Here is an 18288-nt window from a genome sequence, read left to right as displayed (position 1 = left end):
TGGACCAACCAGATGAGAAACAGCATCAGGCTCACAAACTGTCTACACACTTGTTAGAAATTGCAAGTGTCAGAAATATGAATTATAGTTGGAGAAAGGAAATCGTGAGAATATCCACATGAAAATTAACTCAGACGCTCACCTTCTAAAACCTACAATCATAAGGCGTTTTCTCCAATCTTTTTTTTTTTTTTTTGACCTGTGAAATGCATTTCTGCTCAAATACTGTGCTCAAAGCTGGATGCAGTCCAGACCTGTCCCAAGCTGACACCTTTTTTATTTTGAACTGCAGCATACCATCACTTTTCAGGGTCATGGCTGTGCTCAGACTGGATGTCAGGACCCAGGAACTCTTCTGATGGGCAAAATCTTGTTCCTTGATACCACACAGGATCCAGGCTTATACTCCCCTTTGATCTCACAGCTCAGGAGAGCAGGAGGAGCAGCTGCTCCCAAGGAGGAGATGCTGCCTTGCTCAGGAGCAGCAGCTGGCAGCTCAGAGAAGCCAGGAGACTGTTTCTAGCAGAAGCAGAGCACAACTGCTCAGCTGATCGGCAGTACCATGCCCTTTTCTGTGTGCACGGCACCGCAGCTCCTCACTTCCAAGCAGTGTATCTCTGTACCTCTGTCTAAAAGAGGATCAACAGGATGCTTTCTGGAAATGCCATGTACTTTCAGTCTGCTTGTGTATCTCATAAAGGCAATTCCACAGGTAACAGGCACAAGGGCTTTAATTAACCCCTCTTTGCTCTCCTCGCTCTTGCCGGCTGCACTTTTACAGCTTTGGAAAACACCTTTTGATTGCTCTCAGTTTGCATCACGGGTCTTTGCTGAGCCGGGAGTCATTCCTCAGACATCTTATCTGGAGAGGGAAAGAAAGAAAGAAAGAAAGAAAGATTCTCTGAGGGAGCAGAGAAGGGGCTGCTCATACCGAGGGGGCTCAGGACCAGAGGAACAGCCCAGTTCAGGGTCCATCATAGCCCTGATTTCAGATGCATGTCCTACTCACTGCCACAGCAGCACAAATCAAGAGACAGAGCAAACATGGCAAGGAAGCGTGAGAGCAAACCTGCCTGACCCAGCAGCAGCTTCCTGGGAAGAGCGCGAGCAGATGGCCAGAGGCTGTTCGCTGTGCGTGATGCTAAGAGGGATGATTTAGTCTTAACTAAGGACCCAGTGTAACGCCTGTCTAAGTCAATGTGTATGTTCCCTCTGGTATCAATGGGCTTTCCTTGAGCCCGATAGGAAAACATTGCATAGAAAACCATGCGTCTTACGTATGTGTATGCATCTATGCATCTATACTATATATAAAAGTATACCTATGTATTTCTGCTGTATATACACATACAGTGGCTCTTGCCAGACTGCAGGTATTTGGCCTGTTTTGCAGGACTTCAGTTGCCAGGTTTTTGTTCTTTCCAACTGGGAAATGCAATGAGCAGAAGGAAGCTTGTGGTTTTACTGCTGGCACTTTGCTAGTGAGCTTTAGATATCAGACTTTGTCAGAGAGACAATTGTATCAGTTGGCTGGAGTTGGAGTCCAGTGAGGAGCACATTTGCACAAGGAATTCTGCTGGACATGTGCTTGAGAGATGAGAGTTTGGGGAAGCTGTGGTGCCAAGAAGAGGCGGCTTTGTCACCTTCCCTGTGTGCCACTACCTATTCAACACAGACTAGTCCTGCTTGTTTCAAGCAATGGTTTGTCTTTGCATTTTCTGTTCACTGTCTCTTGCTGCAGAACCGGAGTTGTTTGCCCTGTGACTCATCTCTCCTGCTCTAGTCCAGTCTGCATTACGCAATTGCAGAGTCCAGCTTCCAGCTCCTCTTCCAAGCAAGTCAAAAGTCCTAAACCACCCACTGAGTTCAGGAAAGGTTGTTATGCTCATTAGCTTGAGTGCTGGGCACAGCGGGCTGCAGACAAAAATGGTTTTATCAGTAATGTTTTTTTAACAGCAGTCCTCAGTGCAGAGACTACAGTGCGATTTGCAGCACATCTTGAGAGACTCAAAGCTGCATTTAATCCAGAGGATCAAAGCCACAGCTTTTGATTCAGAGCTGACTCTGCGTTTTCTCAAAACCAAGAGGTGTGGAAAAATATTTCCAGATGAGACGCTGATTTCACCCCAGCGGACAATTTAGTTTCAAGCTTAAACCTGGACTTTCCTGAAAGACCAGATTCCTGGCCTGTTTAGGGCTTTGTTAACTTTTTTTGCAGTTTAAAAAAAAAATGTATCCATCATTCATTTCATCTTCTGAGGAATGCACTGAATACACAAAAATGGGTCATAAACCCCAGAGAATTATAACAAATATACAAGAAGACTAAACGGAGGATTACAGGGAGTAGGTTGGGAAGGGCTTTGAGGGGCTGTGTAGGCCTCCCAAGGCAGCACCAACCCTACCCGAATCCTTCCTAGCAGGTGTATCCCACCCTTTCTTAGCCATCCTCCCGTAAGAAGGATTCTGTTTTCTACAGCTACACTGGAGTAAGAGCGAACTGAGCTCCAGCGTGGCAACGTGCTATTCTGCAGCTCAGCGTGGGCAAGGGCTGCCTGTTCGCCAGCTCAGAAGCAGAAGTCAGGTTCACTCAGATGAACCCTGTATTGATACGGCAGCCTGCCCTCTAGAAGGGTCTCACAGCAAGTTTGGGCTTACTGAGAGCTGGTATAGTGATCTCTTGCTGCTGCAGAAGCCCTTCCAGACATGCCTGCCATCTCCAGTAGGACTGGCAGGAGCTCACATGGAGCTGAGCTAAGAAAATGCGCTCTGAAGGTGGAGTCCTTCCCCTCCGAGCCACCGAAAGAGCCGGCTGATGTTGCTGCATCCTCGCAGCAGCCCCAGGTCTGCAGCCTTCATTCAGGCCTTTGAAGTCGCAATGGGAAGGTTTCTGTAAAGGTCTGATGAGGATGTCCAGAACATGTGCAACATTCTTGTACAAGGACAGACTGTGCAATGAGCACAGCCAACCATTCCCAGGGTAACCTCTGTTGTGATACATCACTTATTCTTCATGGTCCTGATTCTAACCGTTTCCTTAGTCCCCAGCAGTTACGAGGACACTGCCCTACAAGATCATTCCTATGGTTTTTGCTGCTTGCGTTGTCTCTAACTCCAACGTGGCTGCTCAATATCTTAAAGCTACTGGGGAGGACTAGATCATGGTCCTGAGCGAAGTTATCCATCCCTGTCTTCAGAAGCCAGAGGCTCTTCCAGTGTTCCTGTTGCGCTGTGTGAGCAGTGCTGTGTCCAACGCACTTCCCCATGGGTCAGCCTGGGTCTCCTTCTCTTCCCTGCCGCAGCTCGTTCTCCACGGGTACGGCTCCCTTCACCCTGGAACCCCAGCTGTGTGCTCACCAGATTCTCGCATGCCAGCCTTGCTCCGGGTGCTGTGAGCTGCTTCTTGCCGGAGGCACGCTGTGTTTCGGGGAGGCACCCGGGCACTGCGTGGGTGCTCCTGCCCCAGGGAGGCTTTCTCAGCTGGGGCAGGAGGACGTGTGGCTGCCCGGGATGGCCTTCCAGAGCACCGCAGCTGGGAACGGGAGCACCGGCCCTGTGGGTGTGAGACAAGGGATGAATTAGCTCCATCCTCATCGCTCAGGACTCTGCCCTAGCAGAATGCAAGAAAGAATAGCAGCACGCAGCGAACTGCGTTAGGTGAAAGAGCTTCTCCGCTATGCTCAAACCGCCCGGTCAGCCTTGTGCTCTGCATCTTCTTTCAGGGGGTGAGTCTGGGAATTGGCTCGGGACGAGTGGCAGATGGTGCTCAGATGGGTTGGGGGGGGGGTCACTCTAGGTCAGAAGGGAAAGAGCCCCACCACAGAGAGCCAGTCGTGTGCCACTAGACCTTCTCCTGTGCCCAAGGATGGGCACTCTGAGAATCAGAGCCGAGGGGTTTGTCTTTGATGTGCCAGTAGCACATCTACTGTCTAATTTAGTGGTTTTTCTTATTTAGCAAAAAAAACAAAGCTGTCATGAAAAAGGGACTGGTACAGCATTGCCAGTGGCGGTGACAGCTTTTTCCGTAGAGACCAGAGGACATGCAAGGACAAATAGCCAGGAGACCTCTGGGATGGGCTGTTTGCAGGGCTCTTTCACCGGCGTAACTTAGTTACTTGATCAGGAATTCCATAAGCCACAAAGACATTTCTACCTCGGTAACCAAATTTCTGTTGACTTTGCTAGTCAATAAGAAATATCAGACTCTGTAGTTAAAAAGATTTAAAGACTTACATTAGATTTGCCTTGTGATTGATGTCTAGGATGATTTGCAGTAGTGAAAATGGAAAAGGTTCCCATGCCCTTCTATCTCTGCCTCGGTGAGAAGCAGCAAGTTCTTACGGAGCCGCGTAAGGCAGAACTCTTCGCTGTCAGCTCTCTGCTCTCAGCTGCTGCATTTTCAGACCGCTGTAGTCATTTAGGGACTATTGTCACACCAGTTATTGAACTGTCCAAACTTATAGGCAAAGTCGTGTAAGGTAATTTAGAAAGATTAGAGTCTTAGAATCTAAGACTGTGAATTAAATAACATACTATCCATGAATGAAACACAGCCTAAAATTAGCCACAGAGTAATGCAATGGAACCTGCGGACTCAAATTTGAAAGACTATGTTTTTTAGGCTTCTTTTACTTTTTACTAATCCAACCCAGTGTTTCAATAACGAACGTATCAGCAGATGATTTTTTTTTTCCTGTTCTCCTGATGGATAGCTGTTCTTGGTAATGAGCAGCACGCTGTTTCAGGAAAGCCCTCCCATCCAGGGAAGCTCTTAAGCATATGCATAATTTTAGGCGTGCACAGAAGCCCCACTGAAGCTGAGTGCATACTTACAGCTGAGGATGTGCTTAAGAGCCTCCCTAAATGAGGGCCTTGATGTACAATTTAGAGGAAAGAATATATGCTGCTCAGTAGTCAAAGCGATCCAATTTACATAAATATTTATTTGTTTTCCATTATATATCATTTTTATGCAGGTGCTTGTGGGATGGATAGACGTCAGAACACATACATAATGGAAAAAAGCTTCAAAGGTATGGTATCCAGTGCCTGCAGTCACCCTGGCAAAGAGTTTGAGGAGGGTGTCGTAGAAGAGGTGAGCTAGGAGCCCTGAGCACCCGGGAGAGTGGCCATGCAGAGACAGAGAGGGACAGAGCAATTACCTACAAAATATGCCTGCATGGCTCAGCTGGCAGCACTCCTGACTCCGAGCCAGATGTCTGGGGCCCATAAATTATGGATGTAAGTCTTTACAAGGCTGTAGGCTCCTGCCTCAGCAAAGCAGCGTTAAGACAAAAAGGGAGGGCTTTGCTGCAGGGACAGGAGGTGCAGGTGGAGATGCCTGGCCAGGGGAAGCTCTCTTAGGACCTATCAGCCATCGCGTATGGCTTTCTGGTGGCAGTTGCTGGTGATAGACTGGTGCATTTGCCTGCTAAGTCACAGCTCCGTAAGGCTCTTAGCCATCCTGAGCTTAAACAAAGCCACTAGAAAACAAGCTGACCCTGCTATGTGGCCTTCACTGAAAGAGATTTATAGCAGAGCTTGAGGAAAAACCTCACTCAGTACATTAACCAGTCACGCTGGCACGAAGCAATTAACGGGCATTGACTCTAGGGCAGTTCCAGAGAGGGACCGTAGATGAGTCATGAGCACAAGGCCCAGTGATTTCGATTTCAGTTGTCCTCCAGGTTTGCACTGAAAATATTCCAGTTATGTATGAACTACAAGACCACTCGGCACCGTGGTCCCCACAAGCTCCTGATTGACTGGCCTGGGGTTTGGCACACTGGACCTGTGGTCCAGAAGATGGAGCGAGGAGTCCGTCTCCTTCGGAACAGGCAGGTTTCAGGCCGAGGTCCTTGATTTGGATTCAAGGCTGTTGTGTCTGTAAACGCCAGCTGGGAATGTCCCTCCATCAGCCGAGGAGGTAAATACTGCACAGCCTCCTTCCGTAATGTCCTTGAGCTGGCATCGGCTGAGGAAGGGGGGAAATGGGACCTTCACACAGAGCTGGTTTCAAGGTGCCCACTGGCCTGCTGCGGCCAAGGTGTTACAGAGCAAGACCTTTACCTGAACTAGCAAGGAATACTGAAAGCTAGTCCACATAAAAAATGATGATCAGTTTACAGCCTAGAGAACACTAGCCACTTTGTGGCTGCTGTTTACAAAATACAGTGCTACAATATTTCCTAAAACGTCACCTTACCACACAGAATCACTGAAGGAAGCCAATAATCCATGACCAAGTCTTTCTCGATAAAGCTAAATTTGAAATATTAAAAGGATTATGTATGTATATTTGAATCAATCCACTGGTTTCATCTACTTCAATGATTCCCTTTTTCATAAAAAAAAAATCCTATTATAGTATAGTTAGGAGTTCTTTTTACTCGGAACTATTAATTTCAAGATTAAACTAAATTACTGTGTTTACAAAGTTATAAAGCTGCTTTGAACACACGCAGCAGGCATTGCCATCCATAGACACAGTCACACAGAGCGTGGGGTACCTGTGTGAAAGAGAAAAAGAATTACAGCAACAGCGAACTGTGAAATGTATTTTCTGCTGCTACATATTTTGTTTATTATTTAGGATCTGAGCCATTTACTTTACATGTTCATCTCCTTATAAATTGAAAAATCAGGCCTCGAAGCCATGCCAGGAAAGCTGATGTGTTCTTTGTGGCTGTTCAGCTGCTGCAGACAGGCACGGCTGGCGCTGGCAAGGGCCAGGTGCCGGGGACGCAGGAACACACCCGACTTCCCAGGGATTTCCAGTAGCTAACGTGCGGGTAGTTGGCAGCTGAGGCTTCTCAGAAGCCTTTGCATGGCTAAAGGTCTCCCACAGTCCGGTCTGCAGGGCAGTTCCTGGGCGCAGGCAGCCCCAGGACTCTGGCAGCAGCTCTCGGTCCCCAAGGAGTCTCCTACCAGGAGGAGCTGGGTGACATGCCCCAGGCTCAGCACTCAGTTCTCCTCACCCTGCCAGGTCTCATGTTGGCCCTGATGAGTCAAACTCATCTGGAGGATAGAGAGGAAGCATCTGCTAAGTGGGGTCATTCACATAAAAGAAACTCCCAGTCCCAGACAATGGGAATCTGTCAGCAAAAAGACTTGGCAGGCAGGTGCTTTGTGCTTATATACTTTTATGCACTTTAAAAATGATGTCTTTTCCCATCACTGTGTGTTGGGTCTGGCTGGAGAAAACCTGCCCAGCAGCTGAAAATTATGTCGGGTGCTCCTGACCCCAGCCCAGGGTGCTGCACACCCAGAAGGGGCATGGGAGACCTGCGGCTCGAGGCCGTGTCCAGGCTGTGGTGGACCACCAGCTTCCTCCAGGTCTTCTCCGAGGAGACCAGAGCCCTCAGGCCCTGCTCCACTGGCCTGGCTGGAGGCTGTCCCCAGAGCAGGACAGCCAGGAGAGGGACATCCCTTTTCCACCCTGCCACTAGAAAGGCAGTGGCTGTGCTGCAAGGGGAGGCACAGGGGGGTAGGCATGGCCAGTTTGGGTTTGTCGGGGTCCCCCAGGGATGAGTCCAGCTCGCGTCGCGGTGTCTGACAGCTCTTTACGCTGGCGAAGCAGCAGGAACCCTGCGGGGCAGCGAGGGGCTGGGTGCCTCGGTGGCAGCTCTGAGCCCCGTGGCACGTGGTGACAGTGGTTGGATCGTTGGAAGGTTTTTCAGAGCAGTTTCTTTTCCTGTGCATGATGTTCAGTGATATCATTTCCAAGCTTCTCTTTGCAGCTGAGTCCTTTTATATTTTTTAGGGTGGGTTTTTTTAAATGAATGCTGATGCACTGGTGGAATAATATGACCTTGGGCGCTAACATTGCAAGGAAAAACCCCTGTGCTCTGCATGAGAGCCAGCAAATTCCCAGCAGATAGAAACTAACGCACTCACCTGAGGGACCTGGGGCTTGGCGTAGTGCATTTGACTTTGTTGTAGAAGAATGTGTCCCCACAACTGCGTCACACTCTGAAAAGCAGCAATAAGCTATCGCTGTGTTGCTGTCCTCGCAGCGGGGAAGGTTAGCCAGGTTAATGACAGCAGCCAGAAAGGCACGCGACACTGAACGCCGCCCGTAAATGTGATTCACGGGGAGGAGAGCGTGTTTTACCTGCGTACATCATACTTCCTTCGCACTTCAAACGTGGCAGTAGGTACGGAGGCTTGTCATTAGTGTGCCAGAGGATGTTCAGGGCAAAAGAGAGGAACCCGGTCTGTGGGAGGGACAAGTGCATTTCCAGACCCTGTTAATAAAAATAAAACCTCCTTCAAAGGTCTGGTGATTGGTATCCAGGCAACACAGAAGACAGGGACTTCAAAATTAGAGCATATTCCCCATGTTCCTCCAGCGTGTCCAGCTGATCAAGTGCTTACAGCGAGTGCCAGCGCTGCTGGTGGCTGTGCCACGGGTCGGGCTCAGCTTTGCACCTCTGCAAGAGCCCGACCCATGGCTACACGGGAGGATCCCGAGGCGGCATCGCCAGAGCTCACACATGGCCTGCAGGGTGAACGGGCTGAGAATTTCAAAACACATTTGTTCTGAGTTAAATTAAGTCATGAAATCACAGAATCACAGAATCACAGAATAGTAGGGGTTGGAAGGGACCTCTGTGGGTCACCCAGTCCAACCCCCCTGCCGAAGCAGGGTCACCCAGAGCAGGCTGCACAGCACCGCGTCCAGGCGGGTCTTGAATATCTCCAGAGAAGGAGACTCCACAACCTCCCTGGGCAGCCTGTTCCAGGGCTCCGTCACCCTCAGAAGGAAGAAGTTCTTCCTCATGTTCAGACGGAACTTCCTGTGCCTCAGTTTGTGCCCATTGCCCCTTGTCCTGTCACTGGGCACCACTGAAAAGAGCTTGGCCCCATGCTCCTGACACCCACCCTTCAGATATTTATAAGCATTTATTAGGTCCCCTCTCAGCCTTCTCTTCTTCAGGCTGAACAAGCCCAGCTCCCTCAGCCTCTCCTCGTAGGGGAGATGCTCCAGTCCCCTCATCATCCTTGTAGCCCTCCGCTGGACTCTGTCCAGTAGCTCTTCATCTTTCTTGAACTGGGGAGCCCAGAACTGGACACAGTACTCCAGATGGGGCCTCACCAGGGCACTGTAGAGGGGAAGGAGAACCTCCCTCGTCCTGCTGGCCACACTCTTCTTGATGCACCCCAGATGCCAGGCTTTTTAATTATCCCAAAATTACCTCAATAACAAAGTAGCTCAGATGCTTCCACATCCTTTGGAAGTAAATTCTCTGTGCTCTTGCGCATAATGTGTCTTGCAGGCTAATGACTCCCTGGTGCATCGCACGGCACCAAACATGCGCTGGTGCTCTGTAAATTACATCGTATCCGGAGCGAGGGGTCTAATCCCTAGCTAGACACAGGGCTCCCATTTACATCAGCGGGAAGCAGCTCTTGGGCGTGCTGTTTCTCAGCATCTTCTGGAAAAAGGCAGTTCCCGGGAGAGGCCGAGTGAGTCTGGGCAGCCCAAGCGGAGTATCGCTGGGCTGCCCTGGGAAGGGACGGGCTGGTGCTGCGGCGACAGCCGGGGGGAGGTCTGCCGGGGGGGTCGTGTCAGCACTCGCAGCCATACAGGTGAATTTTAGCTTGGGAAGATAAAGGTAGCTGAGCTGGGCTTCATAAAACACGGGATGTGCTGGGATTTGTGCCTGTGCCCACTTCCACAAACAAACCAGCACTGACCCACGCAGCGATCTCCCTGCGTGCTACAACAAAGCAGGAGGAGGCCGCCTCACTCTTCCCCCTTATTCCCTCTAGTAGCCAGCAGAATCACAGAATCACAGAATCCCAGCATGGCAGGGGTTGAAGGAACCTCTGTGGGTCACCCAGCCCAACCCCCTGCCCAAGCAGGGTCACCCAGAGCAGGCTGCACAGCACCGCGGCCAGGCGGGGCTTGAATATCTCCAGAGAAGGAGACTCCACAGCCTCCCTGGGCAGCCTGGGCCAGGGCTCCGTCACCCTCAGAGGGAAGAAGTTCTTCCTCGGGTTCAGCTGGAGCTTCCTCTGCTTCAGTTTGTGCCCGTTGCCCCTTGTCCTGTCGTGGGCACCACTGAAAAGAGTCTGGCCCCATCCTCCTGACCCCCACCCTTCAGATATTTAGAGGCATTTCTAAGGTCCCCTCTCAGCCTTCTCTTCTCCAGGCTGAACAAGCCCAGCTCCCTCAGCCTCTCCTCGTAGGAGAGATGCTCCAGTCCCCTCCTCATCCTCGTACCCCTCTGCTGGACTCTTTCCAGTAGCTCCTCATCTTTCTGGAACTGGGGAGCCCAGAACTGGACACAGCACTGCAGATGAGGCCTCACTAGGGCAGTGTAGAGGGGAAGGAGAACCTCTCTCGGCAGTCTTTTATAGTTTACATTTTTACGAAACTAAACGCAGCGCTGCTTTGATTCGTTCCCTCCCAGCCGTGGTGCCCACGGGGAGCGCTTTGCAGCGGCCTTGGCCGGCAGCTCACACGTGGAGCTCGCTTCGCCCTCGCGTCCTCGCAGGGTCCGAAAGCCGCATGCGCCTGCTCTCACCGCCCGCTTCTGTGAGCTCCTGCCTCTCGCCCCCGGGAGCATCTGCTCAGCGGCACGGCTTGAGGCAGGGAAGCAAGTTTGTGACTGTATTCCTGTCCTCTACCCCCAAAATTTAGACCTGGCTTATTAGAGGCTGCCCAGGCTCGCCTAACGAGCGCTATGCACTCCTAGTAGCCACCAGACGTTGTATCTTGCTGGCAGTTGGAGCTGAGCCCTTCTTTGGCTAAGAACAAAATAAAAGCTTCAGGGCTGAGTCTTTCCCCCTCATCGGGGCCACGTCCCTGAAGCAGTGAGGGCTCCTGTGCCCCGTCAGCTCAGGCAGCACCTGGAGCTTCCAGCTCCTTGCCCGCATGGGACAGTTCACCCATGTTCAACCATCCCAGTGACTGAAGAATGGGGCCCAGTCCACATAGCACAGGTATTTTTAGCCTACAGTTGTTCACTTGTTATATTTGTTAGTGCTTGTCTAGTGTCTCCTCACCTTTAAAACTAACAGATCCTACACCATGGGGCACCTTAATTTATCACATAGATAGCGAAAGCTAATGACATTGGTCTCGCTCATGTACAGAAGCTTTTGGTCTTGCAGGGTTGCTCCAGTGCTCGTTAAAAGGACAGGCTGGGACAGCTTTTCACCAACTCACCTGTACCGGGGTGGGGCTGGTAAAGCTGGAGGGCCAAACCCCGCTGCCAGCACCTGGGGAATATTGGGGTTGTTTTGGTTCCTGTCTCCTGTGATCTACCAAACCAGACGCATTCCACTGCGAAGCAAAGGCCTTGTCAATCTCACCCAGGCTGAGGTCAGGCGAGGATTTTCTTAATTTTATTACTAAATGAACATTGCACTGGTGCCAGGGCCTCTGCCAGCCCTCGCGTCCCTGACGGTCCCAGCACGGTCCAGCTGGTTGGCTTTGCAGTGGAGCTTCCTTCCAGGCTGGCTTCCCTAACCCAGAGAGCGGAGGGCTCTCAGGATTTGCTCGTGTCGCTGACATTGGAGCACAGAAAGGCAATAGCTCGCTGCCGGCCACGGGGCAGGACCCGACGCCTTGCTCGGGACGCCTGCTCAGTGCTATCCCCCCGCTGAGCCACGACGAAGGGCCCGGGGGGCTGATGGACCCCCCTGACCCCACACAGCCACAACCCCAGGGCTGATGGCACCGCAGAGAGGAGCAGACCTGGCGAGGGAGTTAGCAGCACGGGGCGGATAGGCACAGAGACGAGGTTTGTAAAGGAGAAGCGATATCTTGTTGTCTGTCTATTTCTTAACCTGAATTTCTCTTTTTGTCTCCCATACTAGACAGCGGGGGCAGCTGGGATTGCAGCTATTTTGCAAGTCCCGCTATTTCACCGGGAGTATTTCATATATACCAGGATCTGCCTTTGTACTGTAACCCAGCACAAGAAAATGCCTCATCTTTCATTGCATCGCTCTAATTCTAAATTAATGGCACTGCCCAGCAGGATGCACACAGCAGCAATGGCACGTTCTTGAATGTCAATGTTAAGACCTATTTATTCTCTATTTTTTTTTTATTATTTTTATTTTTAAAGCAAGACTGGCGCTGTAACTTGCAGCAGGCTGGCACACCCCAGCCAGGGTCACCGACAGGGGAGCCGGCTGGTGGCAGCTCTCACACCAACCTTGTTCTCCCCAAGTAGCGCCTGCTCCGTCGCCATCTCCTGTTTTCTCCAGCCTAGGGTAGAGGAGCAGGAGACGTCTACAGCATGGGGGGGTAAAAAAGCAAAGCAAAAGCAAGGCTTAGATGGAAATTTGTCCCCCTCTGCAGAAACCCAAGCATTCCCAGCCAGCAGGAGCAGCCTCCTCCCAGTCTTCATGGCAGAGGGAGCATGAAGAAGTTGGTTTCTCCCGGTGCTGGACAGCCCCAGAAACCAGAGCTCGGGGAACATGCGCACATGCGCTGCCCTGATGCGGTTCTACGCCTGCTGGAAATGTTTTGCATTCAAAAATCTGGCATTTGCTGTTGAGCAGAGCCCCCGGGACGCCAACCCTGCAGCTGGCCCTGCGAAGGTCCTGCTTGCAGAGCCGACTCGCCGCGGCCGCGTGCATGGGTCTGCGGGCCGGCGGGGCAGGCGGAGCGGGATTAAAACGTAGCTCCTTAGGAATTAGGGGGAGGGAGGGAAAGGATCGCCACCTCAAATTAAATATTGCAGTAAATGACAAGTAGAACCTTTTACAGGAAAACCTTCCGTATCGAGCAGGTTTTTATTTCTTTCCTGCTAGTGAGGTGTGGATGCAATGGCCTGGACACACCCAGAGCACAAGCGTTGGGTGTCTGTGCTGGACGCTTCAAGGATCTTCCTTACCCCCTGCCCCTTGTCCCCCCCACCCTTCCCACAGAGGTTCAGTTGTGATGGACTTCAGCAAGCTCATAACCCTAACACTCCCACCCCACTCTTGTTTTGCAGATTATATGAAAGAATCTGTGTGCAGCTCCAGCACTTGTTCTCTGAACAGCAGTGAAAACCCATACGCCACCATTAAAGACCCCCCCATTTTAACATGCAAACACTCCGAGAGCAGCTACGTGGAAATGAAATCGCCTGGTCGCAGGGAGTCCCCGTATTCCGAAATGCCAACGTCATCGACAGCCAACAAAAACATCTACGAAGTTGGTAAGGGGCGCGGGCGGCAGAAGGCCGGTCCCAGCAGTTGGTGGTTTTATTGTAGAGGCCAATTTGCTTTTTTCCTTTCCCGACTCCAGTAGCACGGACTGGGCGCAGCACAGGGAGGTGCTGGCTGTGGGAGCAGAGCTGTTACTGTTGATTCGGGGAGCTCAGTCCCGGGCGGGGGCCTGGGCTGTGGTGGAGGATGTGAGCTTGGTGCAGCTCCGAATTGCTCCTGCCAGCAGAGCAGGGCTGCATCCCCTCTCCACGCTCATTTTAAACCGCCACAAAGCGCAGCTGCGAGATTTTGAAAGCACAGAAGTGTTGGCCTGAAGACACTATCTGCAGGGCTTCGGGAAGTACCTGCCCTTGGATCCACGCGGTGTTTTCCTCCTGCGCTGCCAGTAAAGCGGCGAGGGGAGGAGATGGTTTGGGAAGCTGATGTTCTACGCTTGTGACAAAACACATGAGCAGAGTAACGAGCTTTGCACGCACTGCCAGTTACTGTAACCTGGTTTTCCTTGCTTCCCCAGAGCCCACTGTCAGCGTGGTCCAAGACGCCCGCGGTCGGAGTGCCAGTTACCTCCAAAATCCATACGACCTGCCTAGGAACAGCCACATTCCTAGTCACTACGACCTCCTCCCCGTAAGGCACAGCCCGACGCACGGGCCATCTTGGGACAAGCAGTCTTAAAGGGATGGACTTCACTGGTGCACTGTGCTGCAAACACAAACTGGGAGGAAGCAAGAGAGAAGACAATCCTTTTCTGCGCTGCAGGATGCTGACGGGACTTCAGACTGTCTTACGCAAGGACCTGACGTAACACAACATCAGCTTGGGCCAACTGCTGCTGCATGATGTTATTTATAAAGACATTTTTGTATGGGTAACGGGAACTAACGAGAACCTCCTCCACACGTGACTGGAGTACGTCACCCAGGAAGGTGTCTACATGCTCCAGGCAAACACTCTCTGTGGTGTATATTCTAACCCTGGCTTTGCTGTAAAATAAAACACAAAACCATGCTAAGTAGAAGGACTTACAGATGTACATTTCTACCAACTGCATCGAGAAACCTTTTACTGTTAGGAACAAGGTGACGAGGAATACACTGGAATATATTTTACATCTCAGTCATGGAAATGGACATTTTTCTGAACAAAAGCAGGGAAACTTGTCATTTCACTGTCTGGAAACCCCATTTACTGCCATCACCATGTGCAACATGTGCAGCTCATGCCTGGTAATTAGTACTGAGATTTTCATCTTTATATTCAGTACCAGGGTGTTTGAGTTGAAGACTATTAACACAGACACATTCTGTGTGGTTTTTACAATGTAACATCTTGGCAAATGTCCCCTGATCTGTGCTAATGACTTCAGTGTCAACAACGAGTCTCACGCCCAGCTTACCACACTTTTAACAAGCCTATCAAATACTTTGATTGGCAGAGATAGGCTTTAATCTCCCTTATACAGCTTCTATTTAGATGAATCCACCAGATCTGTCAGTTGGTGTAAACTGATGCACCTTCCTTTACTCCCCTGGGACGCTGCAGGTTTGCACAGACTAACCCTGCTTTGGTTTCCTTTCCTAAAGCTACGCCACGTCAGCTTCTCTAGACCATCATTGCAAACCATCCCATCCTGTGTCACTTCGCAACACGCCATTTACGACGCCCTTTAAATTGATGTGCATTACCATGTAGTGCAACTTTACCCGTTGGTGATTCTACCTGAAATGTCATTAAACGGAGCTGAAACTGGGTTTTCTTTTTCCAACAGCTGTTTGTGAAGTAATTACCAAGGAGTTGGCGCATGGCAAAGTTTTGGACTAAGCCATCATGGTTTCTTTTTTTTTTTTTTGGTAATCTTTGACCTAGAAAGTAGAATCCTTGCTGTTAAGCAGTTCCTTGTAGATTTTGAGCATGAAATAGTATTGATTCTAAGTATGTAATTTTATTAGGCAAACGTGGAAGTAGTAAGTTGATTGCCTCTTAAATATAAGAATTCTGTTGCACATTCACCAATGCAATGGAAGCAGAAGAGAAGGGAACCAGCATCAATCAGTTTGCTCAGAGCACCATCACTCGCGCAACCCGCTGGTCGAGGGGACTGGCGAGAGGAGCCTTCCCGCTCGGCGGCAGCGGCTCGATCCCAGCACGGAGTGAGACCAGGCACCGGCTCACCCTGCTGGGGCCCAGCCTGTGTCCCCACAGACGGGCTCAGCCCTCACATGGGGATGGAAACCCCCAGCGTGGTGGCACCGAATCGCTGTCAGGCTGCACAGCAGCCCTGGGCTCACTGCCCCAACACCCTGGGGTTGGGGCGTGGGGGGCCCCAGCGCGGCTGGAGGAGCTGGGAGCCCGCCGGGTGGTGGGGCTGGCTCCGAACCCCTCCACACCAACCCAGAGCTCTGCAGCCAGACGCCGAGCGGAGCCCAGGGACCCCCGGCTTCCGGAGCAGCAGATTTCCGCGTTGCAGGATAATGCCCAAGTAGTTCCACGAATGCTGCATGTGTGCATGGGGGCAATGACCGATCAGCAATAGTCCTTTTCTTTTCCAGGAAAGCCTTATTTGAGATGTAAGTAGACAATTATTTTGTAGGGCCAGTAGGGATATATTTTATGTACATGAATAGAAAGACTTACCTCAAAAAAATATCAAGAGAAAGGCAGTTCGATAGGGAATTACTCTTGTCAGAGACCTACCTTGACACCTAGCACAAGCAGCCTCAGCTGCCGGCCTGACCAACGTGTGTCTGTGTTGCTGTAAAGTCCGCGATGGGAGTCCAGAGAGCAGAGATATGCTCAGTTTTGGTCCTTTTTTTTGTTTTTTTTTTTTTCAAAGCTGGATTTTCAAACCAAACGCAACAGTGTGCATAGAGCTTCACAGGAAAAAAACAAACAAAACCAACGAAAAAGTACCATCTTGTATATTAGCATTAGCTTAGGAAACAGGCACCAAAATGGCAATACTTTTTTAAGGCAAGACAGATTTGTAATATATTTGTTCAACGTGCAAAGGTATTCTACCTTGTACAAAATAAATAGAATTTCTCTCAATGTGTATTTCTCAAACGTACTCATTTGCAGTTTAAAACCTCCAGCCCGTGTTCAGGTCCGAGCTCACCAGGCGCCAGGGCTGGTCACACAGGGGCTGTCCCCCTCAACCAAAAAAGGGGGGCTTTTTGGCATCCCCAGCGTCGGGCTTACACAGCAGACGTTGCAAGATTTCTCAGAAAAGACAACGCTGTAATTCAGGCTGCAATTTGGAGTTAAAGTAAGGTCCATCTTTAAAACATAATGTAACTGGCTCTGTGCATGCCTGGCAACTCCTCCGGAAGCTCTCGCTCCCCAGCAGTTTAACCGTAGGTAAGAGTCGGAGCAAGAGCCCCCGGCGATGCACAAACCCACCCGGCCTGGCTCCCGCACACCTCCCAGGAGCGACCCAGGGTGAGTGCCAGCACCAGCTCACTCCGATTTTCCGGCGATGCATTTCAGCACGTGCTGTGCCAGTGCTGGGTGACACCGGGGGTTGCCGTGCCTTCCGCTGGGCACTGGCGGGTACGGGCTGGCAGTCACCCCACCGCACCCGGCAGTGATGGGACCGGATGCATGGCAGCCGCCTCAGCAGCCTCGACAGCGCTCCCGGGGAGCCTCAGCAATAAATCACAAGCACAGATTTGCAGCAGAAACAACTCCAGAGTTAATGACTCCCAGGCAACGCAGCGGACTGCTACGTGTTGAACCTTTTTCAATATTTGTGCTTCGTATTTCTAAAAATCTTGTTAAGTAAAGCCCAGCATGTAATCTTCTTATTCGACAAGCCACACTCCATAAGCTATTTAAGTCCGGAAATTCATCAGGTTTGAACAGTTAGAGTAAGTAATTCTAGCTTAATAAAAATGTCTTTAAATCAGCACAATCCCATGTCCTTTCTGCGTAAGAGTCAGAACCTGAACTCCCACCAAACGCAAGAACCACTGATGCTCGCTGAACAGCTTCGGAATTAAGGTTGGGACTTTGAAATATGTAAACAACAGCAACAGCTTTTGGCAAGTAAAGCCAAATTTGCAGCAGTATGTACAGAGTTCCCAGAAGCTCAGAACGCTCCTGTCAGCGCCCAGAAGCAGTGTCCGCTACCATCAGCTGTCCCCTGTCAGCAGAGAAGAGACACCTCAGCCCAGAAGCAACGCCAGCGACAGAAGAGAGCGACTGCTCACCAGCGGAAGGGGACATTCCCCCACCTCGGGTCGGTGCTCAGGTGGATTCATGCCTTGCCCTGTCTCTCCCAAAGCACCTTCTTGTCCCAGGAGCGTCACCCAGCCCGGGGCCAGGTGGGATCCACTGCCGCAGCACCGCCGTGCCCGGGAAGCAGCAGTACAAGACCGCAGAATATGAGCCAGAGGCTTTAAGAGGGAAGAAGCTCCATCTCTGTGCATACACCGTTTGATCTGGCTTTAGAAGGCGATTTAGAAGGCTTCACAAACTATTGCATGAAAATTCTATGGTCCATGGTGCAGCAGTTCCCACGGACATCAGTTTTTGCACAGCATTTCTAAGGCCGGTTTTATCATTATTAAAGTTCTGGTGGGGAAAAAAAAATAGAGAAAATCAGAGTTCTTACTTTGTCTAGCAGCACACGCAGCCATCTCACAGCGGCCCAGGATGCAGACACAGCGCTGCCTGTTGCGAGGCGAAGGAAGAAGCACGCACACACGTGCAGACTCTGCACGGGACAGGGGCGGCCTCAGCCTCCAGCCACGATCTGCACTCCCCCAGGTCTGGTTGCATTTGCAGTTGCTGCAGGAGAAGCATCTTGCACAAAACCATGCAAAATCCAAAGCTGACGTGACAGCCGAGTCGAGCTGCCTGCTTACGTGAACCAGAAAAGGAAGCAAAGTGAAACTCCTCCTGCATTTCCAGTTGACAAATTTAGATCTTGGCCACCCCGGTGATTTGGTTAATTCCAAAACACGCTCCGGTCTGACCAGAGCAAGCGCTGTGAGAACAGCTCCCACCGTGAGCAAGGGCCAGTCCTACCCCCACTGCCCGACCCTCCTGTGGTGCTCAAAGGCCCAGAGCTGCCTCCGTCCCCACCACACGGCCCCGCGCTCTGCAGGCGGT

At 51.0% G+C, this 18288-nt stretch overlaps 1 protein-coding gene across 12 annotated transcripts in view; it reads left to right on the top strand.

The window, feature by feature from the left end:
• The window catches only part of MEGF11 (multiple EGF like domains 11), a 283040-nt gene extending 266864 nt beyond the window's left edge, over window positions 1-16176 (top strand). For 6 of the 12 annotated variants that reach the window (XM_075431918.1, XM_075431915.1, XM_075431925.1 and 3 more), the window contains 3 exons: window positions 4977-5033; window positions 12960-13166; window positions 13691-16176. In XM_075431918.1, the coding sequence (XP_075288033.1) occupies window positions 4977-5033; window positions 12960-13166; window positions 13691-13851 (425 nt within the window). In that variant the 3' untranslated portion in view covers window positions 13852-16176. Of the gene's footprint in view, window positions 1-4976; window positions 5034-11829; window positions 12002-12959; window positions 13167-13690 lie in introns of those variants that run through there. The other 6 variants (XM_075431924.1, XM_075431923.1, XM_075431921.1 and 3 more) reach the window with 4 other exon arrangements.
• Window positions 16177-18288: the final 2112 nt, after the last annotated feature.

The sequence above is a fragment of the Opisthocomus hoazin genome, chromosome 10, assembly GCF_030867145.1.
Source record: "Opisthocomus hoazin isolate bOpiHoa1 chromosome 10, bOpiHoa1.hap1, whole genome shotgun sequence".
Lineage (NCBI taxonomy): Eukaryota > Metazoa > Chordata > Aves > Opisthocomiformes > Opisthocomidae > Opisthocomus > Opisthocomus hoazin.
Note: the sequence above shows the minus strand (reverse complement) of the source record. Positions and strands in the feature narration are given on the sequence as shown.